We start from the raw sequence: 23522 nt of genomic DNA, 5'->3' as shown, positions 1-23522 counted from the left end.
GGGTATAATGCCATACAACCTACCCTCCAAAGCAGCTATTTTCTCCAGGGGAACTGATCTCTGTTGCCTGGAGATTAGTTGCAATTCTAGGAGATCTCTTGTCTCCCCACTCTCCCAGTCACCCCTGCTCAACTCCGAGAGGAAGCACGCCCCTGGATCAGCATTTTCCTGATCCAAGCCATTTTTTACATACACAACTAATATAAATAAGTCCATTGATGAAAAAAATGACAAAAATGCATCTAAAATATGATATTTAAAAGAGCAACACAACATCTTAAAAAATGCACGTTTAGCGCAGTCGTTGCACTCCAAGACAGGTAAAATGACCATCGGCAAAAGCTCTTCTGGAATGGGCTCCATTGCAAGTTTTATGGAAGGCTGGTAGAGAGGAGAGACCATTCTTATTTCAACCGGGAGCCCACTCCATCGAATCCCCTCTGGACTTGGCTACCACTATTCATAACTCCCTGTGGGAGGGGATGGCGAAGAGGAAGTGAGAAGGTAACCTTAGCGGTCTGGTTCAGAAAGGGAGAGGTGACATTCAAGTGTGTGGGTTCCAGACAGCATAGGACTGTAAAGTTTTAAACCAACACTTTGAACTGAGCCCAGAAACAATGCAGACACGTCCATCTAGGACTATTAAAGGACTAAAATTATATGTCTTCATTAAAGGTGAGCTTCTGGATTTTGAATCAGCTGATATTTGGGGTCCATGAAAGAGCACCTGCTTTGCACGCATCCAGAGGAGTTAGCCGTGTTAGTCTGTAGTTGCAAAATAGTAAGGTGCTACTGGACTCTTTACTGCTTTGCATGCAGGTGTCAAGTTCAATCCAATGAAAAGCTCAGACAGAGGTATCGGGAAAGACAAATCTCTTCTGACTTTCAGATGCCACAGTGGCTATATGAGACTTCTGTGTTCAGAAGCAGGATACTTCTGAAAGCCAATTTCCAGGGAGAAGACCGGGCAGAAGCTTTGATCTCTATGCTCTACATGTGGGCTTTCTAGGGTCACCTGGTAACGGGATACTGGTCTTCTTATGGGGTACGCGGAGGCCACACAGAACGGGCCTTTGGGGGAATTCAGATGGCCATGCCTGAAATGACTATGCCCATTAAGAGCACACTCAACTTTTCCCATGAAGCTAGTTTCAGGGAAGTAGCTGTCAGTCTCTAGTAGTAGAACAAAATCCGAGAATTTCTTTCAGTTCTTTCCTGTAACTGTTCATTGTAGAAGATGGCTGGTCATTTTTTGTGGAAGTTTGTCCATCATTTGTTCCTTTCATCCTTCCTCAAGCAAATTATTATTATCTCATTTTTTCAACTCACAGCAACCCTATGAGATAGATCAGGCAGAAGTAAAGACGGTGGTGCCAAGATCAATCCAATAAGCTTCAGGGTGAGAATTAACCACCAGGTCTTCCCAGCCAACCACCAGGCCAGGCCAGGCCTTCTCCTCGTTGAAGACTCCCCACTAAACTTTGGAGGAACCCCAGGGTTTGCTAGGGCAAAGTTCTAAAAAAAAGTGAAGGAATCCATTTGTTCTTTATTTACCAGAAAGGTATTTATTTTTACTGTTCCTTGTGATTCAGCTCGCTGCCAGCTCCCAACCAATAAAGACAGCCCAACTTTTTAAAAGTACGCAGCTGTGGCTCTTCTGCATTTCACGAGCCAGCAAGATGCACACGGATTATTGCCTCTTTTGATGCCGCGGCCAAGGATTTCATGCACGGGGCCTCCTCGCTTGTTTAAACATCAAGTTCTCGGAAGGCCAATTAATCGTGAGATAAGGCACACTAAAAATCAATAAAATAAATACAAACCCGCCATTGGCAATAGCTTAACAATTTTCCTTACAAACTCTGTTGCTGTGGACCTTGCCATTTGCTTTGATGTACATGTTCTCCCAAACCTTCTTCCCCATTTCCACATGCAAAAGAAAATTATATAAAAGAGCAATTCTATTCTTAAAACATTTGCAAAAAGAGAGAGGGAGGAACCAACCAGTTTGTTGGAGTTAGGCTACGAAGAGCGGCTTGTTGGGTGTCTGCCCAACGTCCTTTCATGCGAGCTGAGATCAGCACCTATCTGCTGTTTAGATTTCTTTGTTCAGCATGGCAGTGAAGTCTAGTTTGTTTGTGAAGTTGTATGTAAAACCAATACACTCATCACCCTGGGGGAGGGAATGGTCCAACATCAGCAGGTTCAGTCTCTCATATGCAAGTTTGTAAGGTGGTTTACTCACTCACTGTACCACCAAGAAAGCTGTGCAATCACAGCCCTACCCTACAAGTTTAGTTGGGTAGTTGTGTTGGTCTGCAGTAGAACAACAGGATTTGAGTCCAGGGGCACCTCAGAGACCAACAAGATTTTCAGAGTATGAGTGTTCAAAAGACAGAGCTCCCTTCTTCAGAAACAAGTAGGAATCCTTTGAAAGCTCATACCCGGAAAATCTTGTTGGTCTCTAAGGTGCCTCTGGACTCAAATCCTGCTACTCTACAGCATCCGACCCGGCCGATTGTATTTTTCAAAACCACAGAAAGCAGAAGCTGGTACAGTGCTAGAGCCATATGACGTGAGCTTCCTGACCCAGAAGCATTCTGCACATTGGAAGGAAAATACCTCACGGCGATGGGATGACCGGAGCAAAACTTTGAGTTTTGTTTGACATGTTTGACCGAGAAAAGTTGAACCTACTCCTATTCTGTCTTCTATACAAATATTAAAAGATAGATGAACACTTCATACTTCTGAGATTTTGACAATGGTACGATGAGAGAAGGGCTGCGATAAGAGATCCCGACAGTTAAGAACAGAGGAGTTCAAGAAGATAGGCTAAGGTTGAGTCAATATTCCAAATTCCGGGACACCAGCAAGAGATTTTCTTAAGAAAGAAGGAAGAACCAACCAATTTGTCTAATTCTAAATCATCAGACAGCCCCTGAGACATTCACACAGACTTAATTCAGTTGCAGCTGAGGGAATTTCTCCCCCAGGGGACTTGAATCAGCTTTTGATTAAATCAATCCAAAGCGTGATGCAAAAACTTGCAGTGAGAACGTGCATACTGTATCTTGCATGTTCTGTCCTGCAGGAACATTCCCATGTGGAACAAGGAACAACAGAAGTCCAGAAATGCACGTGCCAGCACGGTGTAGAGGCTAGTGTGTCCGAAGGGGAGCCATAAAGCTCACTGGGCATCCCCAGGCCAGGTACCCTCTCTCAGCCTAATCTACCAAGCAAGGTGGTTGGCAAGGATAAAACGGGATGCCGCTGATGTAAATTCCACCAGCCTCCAGTGCAGTCTGTCTCTGGTGGGGTCTCACGCTTGCACCAGCATTCTTGGTAGGAAATGGGAAGTAATTCATATAATGCATAACATCTATCACTTTTTTATCCAGGTCTTCCCCAAGAAACTTACATGGTTCTCCTTTCCTCAAAACAGCCTTGCGAAGTAGGTAAGGCTGAGAGACAGTGAACTGCATAACTGTGCAGGGATTTGAAGCCATCGCTGGCGGGTCCAAGCCCAACTTTGACCACACCCCCACACTTGCTCCTTTAGTATCAACATCCAGATGAATCGTCATTGCTCTGGTGGTCTGGTGTGCTCAGATGCCTGCTATATTCTTGCTCGCCACCATCTCTCCCTTTTCACCATGCAAATAGCCGTATCAAACTGAGGATGCCCAACAGCTGTTTTCCCTCCAAGCAGCCTGCCAGAATTACTAATCATAATTACCAAAGGTGAGCATGACTGCTGTCAGCGTTCGCCCGATTAGCCACAATTTCTTCGCCAGCCTAGCGCAACGTATCCGACAGACCCGCTACGGAGAACTAGGAGCTGAAAAGCAACACCAATGAGAACAGGGGAGGGGAGGGGGAAATGCTAGGCAAAGAGGATTTCATCTTTCAGGAATGGATTTCAGGCTCCTGGCTTGATCCTCTGTTAGAAAGGATGGGGCAGAATGCTGACGGTTACACAGAGCACACTTTGCACAATCCACTGGGATTCTTTGGAGCCATTAAGCCTAGGCTAAAGTTCTGATACTTGACCTATCAGAAAATGCTCGTCCGACCGACGGATCAAAGAACAGTCCAATGTTTAAAGATCTGGAACGAAAACAGAGAGGTGCATGCAAGGGACAAAGAACCCAAAGCTGCTTTCTGCTGAATCAGACTGTAGGGCTATCAAGGTCAGTCCTGTCTCCTTTGATTGGCAGTGGATCTCCAAGGTCAAGCACTTACAATCACCCGCTATCCTGATGCCTTTGAGAGGACATGCCAGGGATTGAACCCGGGACACTCAGCAGCCAAAGCAGATGCTGCACCACTGAGTCACGGCCCCTCCCCAAGTCAGGTTCCTAAAACCCTTCAGGTTAGTTTACTGCTACAGAATGCAATTAAATTCTAAATGGTTGTGATCAATTATCACTTGGAGATAGCAGTGTGATCCATCCATCCATCCGACTATTGACTTAAGCAGAAATTAAATGGAAAGAACCTTATTTAATGTTCATTTTCCATTCATTTTTGTTTTAGCAAGCATTTTTAATCCTTCGCTTCCTCCAGTAGGATTGGAGATTAACTGGAATTGATCATAGGATTTATACATGCACATACAATGGACATCATTTATACGTAGAATATGTGCTGATCTATCTATCTATCTATCTATCTATCTATCTATCTATCTATCTATCTATCTATCTATCTATCTATCTATCTATCTATCTATCTATCTATCTATCTATCACATTCTTGTTAGTATATAGCTTCATCCTCACAAACACCCTATGAACTGGCTTATAATAATATAATAATAATAACATTCAATGTATATACCACCCTTCGGGACAACTTAATGCCCACTCAAGAGCAGTTTACAAAGTGTGGTATTATTATCCTTATGACAATCACCCTTTGAGGTGGGTGGGACTGAGAGAGCTCTGGAAGAGCTGCGACTGACTCAAGGTCACCCAGCTAGCTTCAAGCGGAGGAGTGGGGAATCAAACCTGGTTCTCCAGATTAGAGTCCTGCTGCTCTTAACCACTACACTAAACTGGCTGAGACTGCATTAGGTCACCTAGCAAAGCTTTATGGTTTGAGCAGGGATTTAACCTGTCTCCCACCTGTCGTTGTCTGATACCCTAACCACTATGCCACAAAGCCAACACCATTCCTCCTCTTCTTCTTCTTCTTCTTAATTACTGTTTTCATGATCAAAGTCATAAACAGCAAGCTATCATCTACTAAAAGGGAAACCTAGAGTTTACTGCCAGAGTAGCCAACCCCATTCAAGAAGCGAAACCTCATTAGCAAATGGCGTTTCCAATGAAGGTAAAGTAAACATGTACAAGTGGGAATTTCAAATGTTGCTTGCAAATGGGCCAAAGGTTACAGCATGGGGTAAGCAATGCCGGAAGAGAAAAGTGGACAAACCTAGCATTGTTTTTAGACAAAAGCGTCATGCAGTTAAAAAGGCAAACTGCCATACACAGAAACACATTCTCGATCCCAATGAATATTTGATTGGAACCAATATTAATAAATTAGAAGTTGACCGGTAATATCGGAATCATCATCAATCGACCGGCATGGCAAAACGCAGCTGAACAGGCATTCTAGAGTTTCACCTTCAGCGTGAGCCGGACAACGTTGCATTCTTGAAGAGGGTTCAATTTCAACGTCTCCCCGAGATTGCTGCAGCCCGAGGTCTGATGTTGCAGCTCACAGCAAACGCAAACTCCGTCGCTATCAAATTTTATCTGGAAAAGGAAAAAGAAGGGAGAAGTGAAAAACTTACCAGCCGGGAGGCCACAGGCTTCAGCGCCACTGAAGAACACAAGCTGACATAATCACGTTGAGCATTTGTATAGCCCTTTCAGTGGGGGAACTCTCCCTTAGTCTGCCTGCTTGCCCTCTTTGGTTTTAACATCAAAAGGTCTAAAATGCGGTTGAATTTTAAACGAACAAAACTGAATCAACATTACCCAGAGCTGACATTTAATCTTCCTTCTGTTGTTTCCTACTCCAAAGCGTGCTTCCAGCCTCCAATATGTCTCTTTAAAGAGGTGATTCATTAAAAAATTGCTTCAACTCAACATGATGTCAAGGGCATCCTTCGACTGCAATAATCACCGGCTACTTTGTAATTGGTTCCTTCAACCTCCCCCCGCCCTCAGCGAATTGGATGGTGTGGTGTGGCATAGTGGTTAGTGTGTCAGGCTAGGATCTGTTTCAGGTGAGTAGCTGTGCTGGTCCACACAACACCAAGATTCGAGGCCAGTAGAATCTTAGAGACCAATCAGCTCTTCAAGGTATAAACTTTCAAGAATCGAAGCTCCCTTCGTCAGATACAAGTAGGAACAGAAGTCGCTGAGCCATTATATCTCATTTGAAAGGTGGGAGGGCTGTTGCAAAGAAGGGAGTCAGGATGCAAAGGGACAATGCAGCTGGATTACAGCATAAATTAGTGTCTGTAGTGAGAAAAGACCCCTATGCCCCTATTCAGCCCCTATTCAGGGGGTCCATTGCCCAAATTAATGAGATGAGACTCGTTTGTTTGTTTGTTAGACTTATAGTCCGCTCTCCCCGCAATGCAGGCTTAGAGCGGATCACAACCCGATTAAAACACAATACAATATACAAAAAATAAAAGCAACTTAAAACTGGCAGCAAAATTTATCTCACTATGTAGTGAGATAAGACTCCTAAGCCCCTATTTAGGAGGTCTAATGTCCAGACTAGGATCTGGGAGACCCAGGTTCAAATCCCGATTCTGCCATGGAAGCCTGCTGGGTGACACACACTCAGTCTGACCTACCCCTCAAGGTTGTTGTGAGGATAAAACGGAGGAGAGAAGAGCAACATAAGCTGCTTTGGGGAGAAAGGAAGGTCACAAACGAAGCAAATAAAGAACAACGTACCCCAAAGTGGCCTATGCAGCATTGATATAAGTATCTATCAAGTCTCTCTGCACTATGTTACAGACTTCTATCATGTCCCCCACTTTATTCATACATCTCCCTGCAAATTAAACAGTCCCAAATTCCATTCAAACTAAGATGCCAGCATTCTTCTGATCTTCAGAACAGAATGATACCAGCAAACCAGTCCTGCAGTATTAGCCACTCTATCCCTCCAAGGCCTGCTACTATTGCACAGGTTAGGCAATCCTCAAGAGCCAGTTTGGTGTAGTGGTCAAGAGCATGGGACTCTAATCTGGAGAACTGGGTTTGATTCCCCACTCAGGGCCAAGCTACAAGTGACGAATGACACTTGAACAGCAAGTGTATTTATCCCTGTTCACTTGCCTTCCACTCAATCCACTTGCCGTTCAAGTGTCATTCGTCACTTGTAGCTTGGCCCTCAGCCCCACCCACCTCACAGGGTGCATGTTCTTGTGGGGATAATAATGACATACTTTGTAAACCACTCTGAGTGGGCATTAAGTTGTCTTGAAGGGTGGTATATAAATTGAATGTTATTCTTCTTCTTCTTATTAATCCTCATGATGAGAAGCTGTTCCGTTTTCCCTCTGCTTGCCCAGTCTTTTTGCTCGTCTCCTACCTGACTCTCTCCCTCTCCCCTGGTTAGAGATATTTGCTAGTTCTCTCGCTGCAGGGAACTGAAGCTCTCAAGCGCTCGGACCTGGGCACCTGACTAGCAGAGGAGATTTCTCACTGGCATCTGCTTATCTGCCCTTTTTAAAATGCATCTCTGATGACGACCTACAGTCCAAACAATTCTGTACAAACGCTCTAATAAGCCCCAAACTGAGTTTCAGCCTCCGGCGATGGAGCCTTTCCCGTGAGCCCCGTTACAGAGGGAGCCCCACGCGACAAGAGCAAGTTGGCAACATGCATGCAGCATTCAGGGCTTGTCAAATACAGTGTCTGGAAGTCTCTTGCCTCCCTAGATTGAGCAGCGGGATGTGCAATAAAAATCAATACCCGCCTCGGCTGCAAGGGAGAGAGAAGCAGCTAGGAGGAAAATGCATTTCAGACAGAGTTGTCAGCATCAAGATCGGTTAGGCCTCGGCAGAACGACGGGCACCCCCAGACACAGCGGTCTGTATCTGACACTCTTAATGTGAAATATAGATCCACGGTCCACTTTAATCCCACACAAGCAGAAAGGATCACATAGCCAATACCTGGAAACAAAACAGCGGCATCCAAGGAGAGGCAACCTGCTACGTTTCTCGATGGATGTTAAGACAGGAGTTTTCAGACTGCAGCCCAGGGAGGCAGCTCCCCTTGGACTTACGATGGGTGGCCTTGCCAGGAGTTCGTCAATGGCTGCTAAATCATGGATGGCTAAATGGAACTTCCATGTTCAGACACAGTGTACCTCCACGGGTGGGGTGATCGGTGGGAGAAGGCCATTGCACTCACGTGCTGCCTGTGGGCTCCCTGGAACCATCTGACTGTCCATGGTGGGAAACAGTATTGGCGACTAGACAGACCTGCCGTTCCAAATCTGCCACAGCAAAACAACGATGCATCTCTCTTCAGCAAGGGGGACTCCACGGGCCAGCATAGTGCGGCGCTCAGAGGGATGGGCTAGAATTTGAGAGGCAGGCCCAAGTTCAAATCCCCGCTCTGCCATGAAAGCTGGTCAAATGTTGTTACAAAACTTATACATATTTCTCCACCTACAATTCATAAACGTTCATATGACCGTGTCTAAACACTTTAAATATATAATCACTATAATAAACAATCCATCCTCTGGCATGAGTCCTGCTCAGAGAGACTCCGGGACCAAATCAAGCTAAGTTCCTAATTCCTTTCATTAGTGAGTGTCTTCTTTTTCTTTCTTCAACAGGTGATTTGGCGAGAAGGTGGAGGTTCGAATGCTATGCCCAAACTGGGGCCGGCTATCACTCACACAGATTTTCGTCTTGTGGACTTCCTTGGGGGCAAACAGATCGTCCACCGTGTATGTCACAGTTCATTCACAAAACCTGGAGGGTGACGCTGACCAGAGACACTCATATTTAAAGTGTTTAGACATGGTCATATGAATGTTTACGAACTGTAGGTGAAGAAATTTGTATAAGTTTTGTATGAATATATGAGCATATTGCACTTTACTCATGGATTGTGTGCTTGATTGTTACTTTTGTATTTCCTGGGCGGGTTTTCCCGCTTCTGTTATTCTGTCTGTACCGGGGACAGTCTTGTGGTATATCGGTCAAATGTTGTTGGCTGCCCTAACCGACCTCACAGGTAAAACAGAGGAGAGAAGAATAACGTAAGCCTCTTTGGGGGGAAAGACAGAGTATAACTGACATAGGTAGGTACAGAGAGAGAGGGATATATGGGTGGGTGGGTGGACAGACAGAAAAGACAGTCAGATGTAGAGAGAGATGGATGGATGGATGGAGGGAGGGAGGGAGGGAGGGAGGGAGGGAGGGAGAGAGAGACGGATATATGGGTGGGTCGGTGGACAGACAGAAAAGACAGTAAGATGTAGAGAGAGAGAGATGGATGGATGGATGGATGGATGGATGGATGGATGGATGGATGGATGGATGGATGGATGGATGGATGGATGGATGGATGGAGAGAGAGAGAGATGAATGAATGGACAGACGACAGAAACTGGCAGGCAGACAGATGGATGGACAGATGGGCGGACAGATGTGCTGCTGGTAGCACTACATCACTGCATCTTGACTCCACTGGTGTGGCAGTGATCCCACTGGTTGAATTATAGGGTGGAAAGGCAAGGGCTGTTTAACCAAATCCACAAGATCAGTCATGAGAGTCCTGCCCACGTAGCCATAAAAACTATCACTGGAACGCTGCCACGAAACGTGGAGGACTGGGGGATCCTGCCCCCCCATTCATAATTTGAGCACTGAACACCCCACAGGCTGGGATGTGCACAAAGTTTGTCCGAGGGCAGGCTGCTTGGTCAGATGGCAGAAGCCATGTGAGAAGCAAAAAAAAAAAAAAATACTGCATCCTTGATTCAGTTTCTGTAATCAAAACTAAAACCCAGAGGCATTCATTTTGCCACAGGATGGAGAGGCATTACTCAGCCACCACATTTTTTAAAAAAGCAGCACATGCATCCAAATTTCTAGAGCATAGCAAGGCATATGAAGTCTCAGTTGCAGGAAACAACGCATTACTCAAAGCTCTGCAAAAAAAAGAGAAGTGTCTGTTGCTATCTGTATTCCCGAGTGCGAACGAATGAATACCCTGTTCTTACAACCCCTGATCTTTAAAATGGTTTGTGTAGTTATCATTTATCATAAAGAAGCTTTTCTCTTCTTTCAAAAGCACATATCCCAGCAGCCAGCAAGGAAATATTTAACAGTTATATGAAAACTCTTTCCCCCCCCCTCCAGTAAAAATGAATAAACCTGACAGAAATATGTCAAGTAAAGATGAGCGTTTATTGGATTTGTGCATTGAGACCGCTAGCTCTTGCCAGCATTTATGAACAACAAAATGAGATTTGGCTTATTGGCTTGGTTTGTTTTCTTCCAGGGCTTCTATTTTAAGACGCTGCATGCAGGAAGGAACTGGGGAAATGGACCTTCTTACCAGGCTTTCACTCAGCAATTTGTTTTTTAAAAAATGGATGTAACACACACACACACATGCGCCACAAACACAGGACACAATGCCTTTGTTCACAAGTTATGGTGAACACGCATACCATTTTCTTTATATATGCATTGGGTAATTCTCATACTACATTTGATGCATGTATACCAGACTCTCCTGGCCTTCTGCAAACGATGCAAAACCGAATTATTCAAAAGGTTTTTTACTCAGATAGGAGGGTGGTATTGTAGGGAGGGGGTCTGAGATGCTTTGCTAATGAGTTAGGGACCACAGACTTCACCACTATGTTGCCTTGCATATTATCAGTTGCTTTAAATATTTACTCGTATATACTGCTTGTGCTTCATGTTGTCTACGTCAGACCTAGAATTAATTATGTTCTGTTTCAGCATTTCTTCAACTCTGTATTGGATCCTCGCTAACGCTATGCCTTTGTAAACTTGTATCTATTTACCCTATGACATTGTTCATAGGAATGTCCTTGACACTGTATGGAAATGTCCTTGCTACTGATTGTACTGATCTCACACTATGTAATCCGCCTTGAGTCTCAGCGAGAAAAGCAGACTATAAATGACATAAAATAAAATAAAAATAAATAAACGTGCGATTTAAACTCCATGAGGATAGTTTCAGGAGGGTGGCCATGTTGGTCTGCAGTAGAACAGCAGAATTTTAGTTAGGTGACACCTTAGCGACCCACAAGATTTTCAGGGAGTAAGCTTTCGAGAGTCAGAACTCCCTTCTTCAGATACGAGTAGGAATGGAAATTCCCGAGTCTTTATATCCCAAAGAAAAGGTGTAGCAAGAAAAATGTCAGGATGCAAAGGTCTAACGGTACAATGCAGTGACATCTTGACATTTTCCTTTGCTATATCTCTCTTGTCTAATCAAGCTGCATTGTGCCTTTATATCCCAATGCACTCCCTTGTACATCCCACCGGCCTCTGGCTGGGATATAAAGGCTGAGGGATCGCCATCCCTGCTCGTGTCTGAAGAAGGGATCTCTTGACTCTCGAAAGTTGACACCCTGAAAATCTTGTTGGTCTCTAAAGTGCCACTGGACTCAATTCCCACATTTATCCAGGCACTGGTCCTCGGTTTTAGGTATAAAGTGAAGATGGAGTTAGCTCTTTCTTACAAACAAAGGTGTGCATGTACGTATAAGAGGCATATGTGTTCGCTGTTAACAACTGAACAAAGCTACTTTCTGAAGCATTAGCCAGTAAAGTAGATGAAGCCGAGAGCGAGTGCTAGCCCAAAGTCATCCACTGAGATCCCACGGCAGAGTAAGGATTTGAATCTGGATCTCCCAGGTTCGCGTCTGACACTCTAACCGCTGCATCACAATAGCTCCCATACTGGTGGGAGCAGCAAAATGCCAGAGGCCCCACAAGGAGGTGGCACTAAGGCAAAGATGCTGACAGGTATTTAAATCTGACTTCTTTCTGAAAACTTAGAGGACTGAAGATGGCGGCACAGAAACAAGGAGAGCCGAGGAACGAAGGGAATCATCCCACATCCTTCCCGTCTGAGGCTACCCGGAACAAAATAAACAGCAAGATGGTCAGATCCAAGAAGGGACACTGAAGTCCCTTTCGGCATATCTCCGGGGATTTAAGGATAGCGGGCGGATATCAAAGACAACTTCATTCCTTCTGAAACTCCGCAATTAGAAACCAAGCCATCTTACAGTGCAGGGACACCACCTGCTGTTAACGCCGTCTCAGTAATTAAGAAGAGCAGGCAGCAGAAGCTGAGAAATGTCGAGTCTCCCAACTTTTCTTGACACTTCTGTCAGTTGCCCAGGGCTGATGAAAGTCTGCCCAGAAAAGAGCCCGAGCCAAAGAGAGAAAGACAGACAGAAAGATCTCGATAGCTTTTTAGGCATTCCTTCTACACTTCCCATGTTTGCTCGCTGGTAGCCTGCAGCGTCCTCCAAGCAATTTACAGATCTGTTGGTTAAAGTCTGGGAAGAGGTGACAGAATCCCTCAGTTCTATTCCTGGCTCCGGATCTGACCTTCTGTGATACCTCGAGCCAAGCATGGCACACGCTTCACATCTCCATAAGCCTCCCCTACAAAATAATTCCAACCGCCCACAGAGGGTGAGTGTACGTTTTAATGAACAGGTAGCTGTCAAAATGCCAAGAGTGGAGCTGGATAAAAATAGAGAGCCAGATACCATTAAATTTGAGAGTCTCTTTTGTGAGTTGTAGGGGCATGAACATTTCACAAGCCAGGGGCCTATGAGGAATTATGAGATGGGGTTTTGGAAATCCCCATCTCACTTCCCAAAACTTCCCCTTCAAATATTCTACAAATTCTCAGTGCCGTACCGAGCAGTTTACTTTCTGCTCCCTTTCCCACTTGGCTCAAGCATGCTCTCAAAAATATTACAGGCTAACAATTAAGAGGCACCCTGGGAAAAACCTACCTGTAATAAAAAAAGAGGGGAAAATCCCGACAGGGATATAGAGAACTACAGTACTCCAATAAAGACTTTGTATGCAACAAACCAATTATAACAATTTTTAAACATTTTTTTAAATAGTTTTAAATATAGAATAAATATAGTGCCTATAAAATGATGAGTGTATATAATAAATAGTAAATCATAAAATACATACAAAATCCATTCCAATTCCATCAGTATACAGTTTGCAAAGGAACGTTTAAAGGTATATACAATAAACAGCTTATTGGTTCAGTTATTGCCAGCCATGAAGGTAAGCTCTATGCTGTAATGTCTCCACTCCTATATATTAATATATGAATGAATGTCTTTTTCTATTTTCACCGATGCAATATGGAGAAACTCTCCTGCCACTGTCTGGAGAAGGTTGGTAAGTAGAATCCAAATACAAATTCTCAGATGAAGGTTTGTATAGTTCTAATGAATATTATTCTTTTTCAGGTTCAGAATGGACCATGATCTAGGGGGTGCAAAAAAACTCAACCACCCCCAGCCCAAAAAGGAGCCAGCTAATATTTTCAGCTCGTTTCGGAACAGTTCTTTTTCAAGGGCATCAATAAAGGTCCTATGACCATCTACCTGCGCTCCAGAGAATACACATCTCACGAAAGCCCCAACGGACGGCTACTGCTTGCGAACTTGGAGATAGCCATGAGCACAGACCGGTTTAAAGAGAGGTTGGACAGATTTGGCAACTATTTGACCACTGTATGAGACAGGATGTTGGACTAGATGGACTACGGGTCTGATGCAGCCAGGCTCTTCTGATGTCCTTATGGAAGGATGGTGAGCGGCTCTTCTTGGGAGTGTTACCTCTTACGCATCAAAGCACATGAAATGTGCCACTTGGAAACTTGTAACCTCTCAAAATTCTGGCCAACAAGGCATAGCGATGCTCATGAAAATTCTCTACTACCATATTTGACCTGTCTGATCACCGCACTAACACCCCAAAATGGGCATGGCTTCTCTTCTTCATTTTGCTGCCTATGGAAACCTCAAATACATATTTTCTGGAATCGCATGTGCCTGCAACGTTCATTGGGCAGACACATGTCATATCGAATATGAAAATGAAATATTCGTTCTGACATTTTTTTTAGCAAAATGGAGGGGGGGGTCAAAAAAGAGAGGAAGGGATAGCCAGAGGAACACAGACATGCAGATCATCAGAGAAACAATCACAAAATGGAGCCAGAGGATTTTGCTCACTCCTCAAAGGGCGAGGAGGAACGTACTGCTCTCCTGTGCTTCCCACAGATGTCTAATAATACCTGCTCACCCAGCAAAGTTCACTCGGTGACCTTGAGTCAGTCATTAGCCTACTTCACAGGGTTGTTGTAAGTATAAATAGAAGATAGAAGATAATAATAATAACATTTGATTTATATACCGCCCTTCAGGATGACTTAACACCCACTCAGAGCGGTTTACAAAGTATGTCATTATTATCCCCACAACAACAAACACCCTGTGAGGTGGGTGGAGCTGAGAGAGGTCTGAAAGAGCTATGGCTTACCCAAGGTCACCCAGCTGGCTTCAAGCGGAGGAGTGGGGAATCAAACCCAGTTCTCCAGATTAGAGTCCCGCGCTCTTAACCACTACACCAAATTGGCTCTCAATGTATCCTGCCTTCAATCTCTTGTAGGAAGGTTGGGATAAAAAATTGAGAGACTGATAGAGTACCTTGACAAGAGGTCTGTGTGTATAAAGTGTCATCGAGGTGCAGCTGACTTACGGCGACCCAAACGGGTTCAAGGCAAGAGACAAGGATGCCTTTATTACACACCAGCTACAGATTGGTGGGTAAAATGTTGCTCTGTGCGGACTCGTTGTGGGGCATGCCACTTGCACATATAATTCAGTGCAGGACTGCGCCCTTATTATCGGGCCTGACAGAAAAACTGTGAAGGTTAACAGATGACAGAGCACTTTACCCATCAAAACTGACTCCATTCAAGGAGTCTCCAAATGCGTTATCTCTTCACAGCAGAGTAAATTGATTTTGCCAAGGATATAAGAGAAAAAAAATTACTACTCTGAGCATTTTTTAAAGCTATCCTTTATATTCAAATGTACGGACTTAAAAGGAAGAAAGGCGGGGGGACTAGAAATATTGAGGAAGTTTCTTTCATGTTTCAAGCTCTTTGAAAGCAACAAGACACCCAGCTATGCAAAATGGACTTCGCTGTTTGTAACAACTGCTTCATGAGCCAAATAAATGTGAGAAAACCACTGTAACGGGATAATAAAAGGATATTAAACCATTCATATTAAGTAACACATTCTGAGAAAAGTCTCTGCCCCTCATACAATAAGAAAGAGGGTAACAATCTACAGCTACAGTACAAATGTGTCAGAGAAATTGATATTATTCATTACAATGGCCCCTGTTATCTGGGAAACTGAAAGGCAATTGCTCCAGGAGCGACCTTTAATATGTCATATCAAAAGAATAAATAATGCAGCGCGTCAAAAGGATATTAACTTGCCTAGAATGTCCATCCTTCACAGAATAAAGGGGGGGGCATAATTTGAAGATTAAACTAAGTCATAAAGTAAACTAGACCTCATTTGCAAATTAATTTGGCAGCTCTCTTCCGCCCCCACCGAGTACCTCATAAATCAGAATTGGTGGAACATGCTGAGTGGAGCCAGATACTGACAGGAATAATTCCAGACAAAGAGAAAAAAGAGAAACCAGATCAGACGAGAAAGGCAAAATATCTCATAAATAATATTTGTGATTCCTTAAAACTCTGGTTTTTGCACGGGGCTATGGAAATGGGCCCCCTCCGCCGATAAGTCAAGGAGGCGGCAGAGAGAAAAGCGATGAGTTGGGTAGGCCTTGGGATGTTCCAACTAACAATTCCTTCATTTCAAAGGCACAAAAACACACATGTTGTGCGTTCTTAATGCTCGATGTGCTCACAGTGAAGGCCAACTCCCTGGGGCCCAAATAGTATACATCTAAACAAGCATCCGTCACAAGGTTTTGTGAAAAGGAGTTCCACAACTCAATTAGGCATCGTGTGCGGAAATATCTTATTACATCCATCCTGAATCTCCTGCCCACTCTACCTAAAGTTCACTGGGTGTTCTCAGCCCAGTTCTTCTCTCTCACGGCCAGTTCATACTATGAGATCCTTGTATTCGCCACATGGCCCTCATGTGACCTGTTGATCAGACATAAGCCTGAAGTTCTATGCTTCAAACATAATTCCCCCAAAGGGTTGCCATCTCCAAGTTGGGAAATTCCTGGAGATTTGGGGCGGGGGGGAATGAAACCTGGAGATAGCAGCCATTTTCTCTAGGTGAACTGATCTCTGTGGCCTGGAGACCAGTTGTAATTCCAGGAGATCTCCAGCCACCGCCTGGCAACCCTCTTCCCCAATGTACACTAGCCTAATTTGGATTGGGATATGGCTGTAAGGAGAATTAACAGGAAGCTGTGCAGACCCATTCCCTCTCCTGTGCCTGAAGAGAGATCTCCCAAAGGTAGATCCCAGCCTCAAGCCATGACGTTCTTGGTTGAAGATCCATAATCCCTGACCAGATACAGCCAGTCTTCGAAACGATTACTTGGAGATGTAACCAACAGAAATTTAGCGCACTTGCATTCTGCCTCTGCAGATAGTTGACAATTGACAACACTCATATATAACACATGGACAGTAACTCTACAGTGGCCTCTTGGAGACCCCTCCTTCTGAAGAGACCCCAGAAGAACAGCTCCCTAACCCAAATGCAAGGGAAGATCCAGGGATCTGGGCCTCTTGCAAGGGACAGCAAGAAGAATGGACGGCCGGTCTGAAGGGATACACCCGTATGGTCCCTTCTCCGTCAGTGTCCCTTCTCTTCCGTTGCGCTTGGAACGGTTGTGGAGTGATCATAACCCCTTCAAGCCAACATTCTACAGCTGGGGTGATGACGGGGGCCAGAAATGTTTGATCCAAGGATGCTCTAAGGCTGTCCAGATTACCCTTAACAAGAAAGCCTCCCTACCATGTGGGATAGCACTTCAGGTGGCAGAGTTCTCTCTCCGCACTACACCCTTCACTGGGGTTTTTTGAGTTCAGAAAAAAAGGTGACTGAGGGATGACATGACAGAGTTTTACAAAATTATGCACAGCATAGGTCAGAGCGTCTGCAGACACACGTCTCTCCCATGCCCATAATGCTAGTACTCAGAGCCACCCTAGGGAAATGACCGGCAGTATATTCAAGACACTCCCGAAGAAGTACTGTTTCCCACAACACGTAGCTGACTTGTGGAACTCACTGTCACAAGATGCGAGAATGGCTGCTGGGGTATGTGGATATAAAGAGGGGTTGGACAAATTTATGGATGATAGGCCCACTGCTCTGACCGAGCGGAGCTGGGCTCAAGTTAATTATTTTTTCCTGCGTTACTTTCGACTGGCTCCGAACGCGGGAACTCAGACTCCCATCTCTTCAGGCAGGGTGACCTTGTCTACAACCACGACTTGCAAGGCACAGGACAGCCAAGCGTGTGTGGAGCAGCCAACGGTCCCTCCCTTGCACCAGGGAGTAACCATCAGAACCTTTAGGCCATCTTTCCTTTCCCAGCCATCTGCTCCTGAACATTTTAACGAGCTTACGGATTCTGGGCTAATTAAGATAACTTGAGCTGATAGCTTAGTTTTATCTTTCAGTGCCACATGCATCTCCAAACCCTCTCCCCTTTGTTTGTGTACAGATGCAGTATATATAAATAGACAACCCGGATGGAACAATCTCAGTTCCCACTCGATCTGTTTTAATGAAAACGACCTTTACCTATGCTAATTCCCTGACTTATGACAGGAGTGGGGGGAGGGGTAATTACCTATGACTGACTCATTTTCGCAAGCATTTTTACTGCATTATCTTTACTGGTAAATAGCTCTCGGGAAATGTCTCTTCTTTCCAGCTTTATTTGACAACCCGGGAACTTCAGCCAGAACACTCGAAAGGTCTTCATTTTGTCTCTCACGATTGAAAAAGGATGATTTTTTTAGCCTTATTGAGCATGAACAGAGATGTGTTTCTTGAATTCAAGTACGCACTCAACCTTGCTCCACTTCTGTGCAGCTGTGCATATAATTCACTGGGGATTGCGCAGAAAATGTGAGTGCGCTGGGGCGGCTGGCCTGCCACTGAATCACTGCAAATAAAGCAATCAACTGAACTACAGACTTCTTTTGTAAGGTTCAACCCCTCCGCTTTTTTCAAAGGTTCATATTGTAAAAGAGATTAGCAACCAGCGTTACCTGCTGTTATCAGAAAAGGTTTTCAGTTGTTACGGTTGCAAAAATAACACTTGTTAAAAAAATTCAATAATGTACACAGAAAGTGGAAATACAGAGAAAGACATTTGCCACAAGCCAGCTTGGAAGCTGTTTTCTTTACCAATAAAGCCCGTAGAAAATTTCACGAGCAGGCAGGAGTTCGCCATAACAATTTGTCCCGCAAGGATGACAAACACATTCTGCAGCACAGTCAACTATGTGGTATCAAAGCACTCATCACTGAAATAAATTCTGCTTGTGAAAAAGGGATACAATAAAGATTTTACAAAGCCACAAACAGCGTGGGGGGGATTTTTTGCAAAATGCAATCAGACCCTTTTCCCACGTTTCATTTGCTCTGCACCCTCCCCCAAGTGCCTTGCATCTTTATTTGATCACAAGTTGGATTGCTGCTTTAATTTTTTTTTATGATAGTACAGGAATTTGAACCTGGGTTTCCCAGATCCTAGGCCAAGGGTGGCCAAACTGTGGCTCGGGAGCCACATGTGGCTCTTCTAGACATATTGTGCGGCTCCCGGAGGTTTCTGAGTATCACCGTGGCCATATATTTTATTTTAGTTTAGTTTATTTCCCTCCCTTTCCTTCTTTCTTTCCATGTTTTCCCTCTCCTTCTTTCTTTCCATGTCTTTCCCTCCCTTTTCCTTTTCCTTTTCCTTTCCTTCCTTCTTTCTTTCCATGTCTTTCATATTTTCGATAAAAATGTTGGGGTTGCTAGGTGTGACTCAGAAAATACCTGGGGACTTTGGGGGTGAAGCCTAGCAAAGATGTGTCATGGTTGCAACGTTACAACCGTATCTGCTCCAATGCTCTCGACCGAGACTCACACTTAAGAGATTTACAACAAGCATTTTTGAGACTACAGTACCCACCAAATGAAGTGAAGAAACAAATCAACAGGGCCAGACTAGTACCCAGAAACAGTCTGCTCCAGGACAAACCTAAAGAAACTAACAACAGAACACCACTGGTTGTCACCTATAGCTCCCAGCTCAAACCCATCCAACGTATCATCAGTGAGCTACAACCCATCCTGGAAAATGATACCTCTCTCTCAGAAGCCCTGAGTGGAAGACCTTTCCTTGCCTACAGACAGCCCCCCAACCTTAAACGACTTCTCACTCACAACCATGAATCGGCCAGCAGAGTCACCAGCACAGGGACCAGGCCCTGCAACAGACCCAGATGCCAGCTCTGCCCCTATATCTACCCAGGGAATACAATTACAGGACCCAATGGCATCAACTACACTGTCTCTGGCTCTTACAGCTGCTCATCCTCCAATCTGATATATGCCCTCATGTGCCAACAATGTCCTTCTGCTCTGTACATTGGACAAACCAGCCAACCTCTACGCAAAAGAATAAATGGACACAAATCTGACATTAGAAATGGAAACGTCCAGAAACCAGTGGGAGAACACTTCAATCTACCAGGATATTCCATCAAAGACTTAAAGGTCGCTGTAGTTCAACAGAAACCTTTCAAAAACAAAATCCAATGGGAGGCTGCTGAATTGGAATTCATATGCAAATTTGACTCTGTCAAGCTGGGACTGAATAGGGACTATGAATGGTTATCACATTATCACAGGTAACAGATTTCCTTTACAGAGGCGGGGTCTGGGGGAGCCCAGTGGCGCCTGGCGTGGGCTTTCGAGGACCACAGTTCTCTTTGTCAGATGCATCTGACGGGGAGAGCTGTGGTTATTGAAGGCTTATACTACATAGGAATTGGATGGTCTAGCTGTTTTACTGATGCAAACTAACACGGCAAACTCCTTTGAAGCCAACTGACCCCCACACCAAAAGGAGATGTTTGCATTTACTAGCAAAGGAATGTTTTGGTTGCATCCTCCCTCTCCCCCCCTAATTGCATCTTCTCTCTCCTCCCCTCCTCTTCTATATTTGACCAGTTTCTGTACCATGCATCTGACGAAGAGAACTTGATTCTCGAAAGCTTATGCTACAATAAAATTGGTTAGTCTTAAAGGTGTTACTGGACTCTTTTTGATTTCACTTTTGTGTTGTCACTTCCAAGTCAAAGGTCAGGTGATGGTTCTTCCCAAGCTCCACCCCTTCCGATGATGTCACTTCCAGCATACTGCAGCAAAACCCCACCCCTTCTTGTGATGTCACTTTTAGGACACTGCCCCAAACCTGTCTCTTCTTCTGAAGTCACTTCAGTGCATCCTGTCTTGCGGCTCTCAAACATCTGACATTTATTCTATGTGGTTCTTACATTAAGCAAGTTTGGCCACCCCTGTCCTAGGCCACACTCTATACCACGCCAGCTGAGCTACCACTTTGCTCTGGAAACAGCAAAAACCTGGCAGAGAGAAAAATAAACGCCAATATAGAGTGAACACAAGTGGCTGGCCACACACTGACAGGGTATGGGAATTAATCTTAAAAGCTGTATGAAAATAACACCCGGGGTTGCTTTTGATTCACAACAAAATAAGCCTCGCTGATGTACGCTGAACCTTGGCAGAGATTCCTGAAGCTCAGACCTAAGCGGCGAATGGCACACGTGTTCCAGCCTCAGGTTCCTTTTTAGGCTTGAAGGGAATTGGATGTCCAATGCTGGTCCACGTGACCAACAGACAGTGTGAAACATCTGGGCTGGCCAGGAGCGGTATAAACACTAGACATGCATCCTGGCAAAAACTGCAGTTACCTGCTGCAGCTTCCAATCTGGTTGCTTTGACTCCAACCTCCAACGATGGACTTGAGATATCCAAAGCTGCAGAACACACATTTCCCGTTTACCCACCCATGAGCACTGGTGGGCACTGCCAGGTCCATAATTTGACTCTGGGTCTGCCTTTCCAGATGGCAGCCCTGTCTCAGGTGTTCCTATTCTCTTTCTATTTTGGAGCTCCCCCACTGCACTGTCACAATCCGTTTCTTTCGAGCAAAATTCTATTTTGGAGAATTTAGCTGAAACGGTAATGCGGTTACAAGATCCAACCATCTGCCTGATTAATTAAGGAGGAGGCGGTAGTGACAGCAAGGGAGGGGGAGGAGAGCAGAAAACATACCTTCATCCTCCACTAAACCATACTGAAAGCAGAGATGAGTGGGACCTGGAATCTACAGTTCAAATATATTCTAACAAGAGGTGCCACTTGAGACAGCCGCCACCGGTTGCCCCCCTTGCCTGGGCCACCTGTTGCTGACACCCCACCAGCCACCCACCCCATCCAGGAGCTAGAGAAGCAAAACATGTCTTCCCTCTCTGTTCTGCAGGCGTTTAAATCTTTTAAGACAACGTCGGTAAACTGCTAGTGCCCAGTAGGGCTTTCTGAACTTTTGCAAAATGTGAGAGTTCAGGAATAATAATAATAATAATAATAACATTCGATTTATATACCGCCCTTCAGGATGACTTAACACCCACTCAGAGCGGTTTACAAAGTATGCTACTATTATCCCCACAACAAAACACCCTGTGAGGTAGGTGAGGCTGAGAGAGCTCCAGAGAACTGTGACTAGCCCAAGGTCACCCAGCTGGCTTCAAGTGGAGGAGTGGGGAATCAAACCCGGTTCTCCAGATTAGAGTCCCGCACTCTTAACGACTACACCAAACTGGCTCCCCACTGGATGCACGCCACTTGCCTAATCTATAAAATATTCAAAAATGCCTGGGAAATAATAATAATAACTGCGCTTATATACCGCTCTTCTAGACAGATTAGTAACAATAAAATCAACAACAATAGTTTGCTTATACACTACCCTTCTTGACAGATTAGTGCCACACTCAGAATGGTGAACAAAGTCAATGTTATTATTATCCCCACAGCTGGGGCTGAGAGGAGTGGCTTACCCAACGCCACTTGCTGATTTCATGGCAGTAGTGGGTGTCGAACTAGCAAAGTGCTGGTTCACAGCCCAACCACTTAACCACTATGCTACAGCAACTCTGAGCATGGAAGGACTCTTGGCTGTTGGGTGTCTATGAGGGTGCTGAGGTGGAGTAAGCACTCCAGCTTACTTTGACTTTACATTGATATTGATCCTGGCACTTTGTAAATTACTTGCATGTACTGACTGTATTGTGCTTTGCCATTAATTTGTCTGGATATATTCAGCTTTTGGTCTCTCTTGCATTTTTGTATATATGACTTACTGAATTTTTGTATATATGACTTGTATATATGATTCATATCTTTGATTTATTTTCACATATGCTGTTTATTCAATTGTATTGTCATTACTATAAGCATATATATCACATTTTCATAATTCTTTTGGTATTGTAGTTGCTGCCTTCCCCTTCTTTTTGTTTCTGGTCATTGCGGGAAGTGCACACCCCCTGTTTGTTCTGCGGCCATTTCTAGGTTGCCACAAGTACTGATTTCCTAGTATCCTGGTTGATTCCACCGGAGATCCTCCTTTCAAATGGAATGTTCCAACAAGAAATGTAGCCTGTGATCTAGGACAGTGGAGCTCACCTATTGGTTAGGCTTAATCTGGATCAGAGTTGATGTGGGAGATAAGGGGTGGGGCTTTGATCAAGTCTAGCATTGTGTGTGTGTGTGTGTGTGTGAGTGCCATCAACTCACAACCAACTTGGGGCAACCCCATTAAGGGCTTTCAAGGCAAAGGAGCAGCAGAGGTGGTTTCCAATTGCCTTCCTCTGCAGAGTCTTCTTCAGTGGTCTCCCATCCAAGTACTGACTCTGCTTACTTTCCCAGCTCTGACAAGGACAGTCTATACCATACCACTTTCCCAGTTCTGCATTAATGAAGTTTTATTGATTTTAACTGACTATTTAAAACACTGGAGATCAAGGAAGCTAAAAGTAACACCCTAACCATCAGAGAATCATACACAACTGTTCGGGCTTATGAAATTCCACTTTAGGTTGAAGGTGACTTAATTTTTTTAAAAAAATTCATTCATTTGGAAATAGCCACAGAAGCAATAAATGGATTGTCCAGCAGAAATGCAAAGTCGCTAGGTGAATTACGGCACACTGCCACTGCTGCCTCCTCCCCTCTCCAATGGCAAACACAAGATGCTCTCATTAGAGATTGGCACGGACCGAAATACAAACCAAAGTTTATGACGAACCAGGCCGGTTCGTGGTTTGCGAACCAGCGGTTCATCAGAGCCCATTTCTGACGAACCGCCACGAACTTTA

The 23522-nt window shown here is 44.6% G+C and overlaps 1 protein-coding gene across 2 annotated transcripts in view; it reads right to left on the bottom strand.

Moving 5' to 3' along the window:
• ENTREP2 (endosomal transmembrane epsin interactor 2) overlaps positions 1–23522 on the bottom strand; it is a 202751-nt gene that overhangs the window by 38202 nt on the left and 141027 nt on the right. The window contains exon 4 of one of the 2 annotated variants that reach the window (XM_055002462.1): positions 5634–5765. In XM_055002462.1, the coding sequence (XP_054858437.1) occupies positions 5634–5765 (132 nt within the window). Of the gene's footprint in view, positions 1–3739; positions 3824–5633; positions 5766–23522 lie in introns of those variants that run through there. The other variant, XM_055002461.1, reaches the window with a different exon arrangement.

The sequence above is a fragment of the Eublepharis macularius genome, chromosome 18 (assembly GCF_028583425.1).
Source record: "Eublepharis macularius isolate TG4126 chromosome 18, MPM_Emac_v1.0, whole genome shotgun sequence".
NCBI classification, from domain to species: Eukaryota; Metazoa; Chordata; class Lepidosauria; order Squamata; family Eublepharidae; genus Eublepharis; species Eublepharis macularius.
This window is presented reverse-complemented; position numbering and strand designations above follow the sequence as displayed.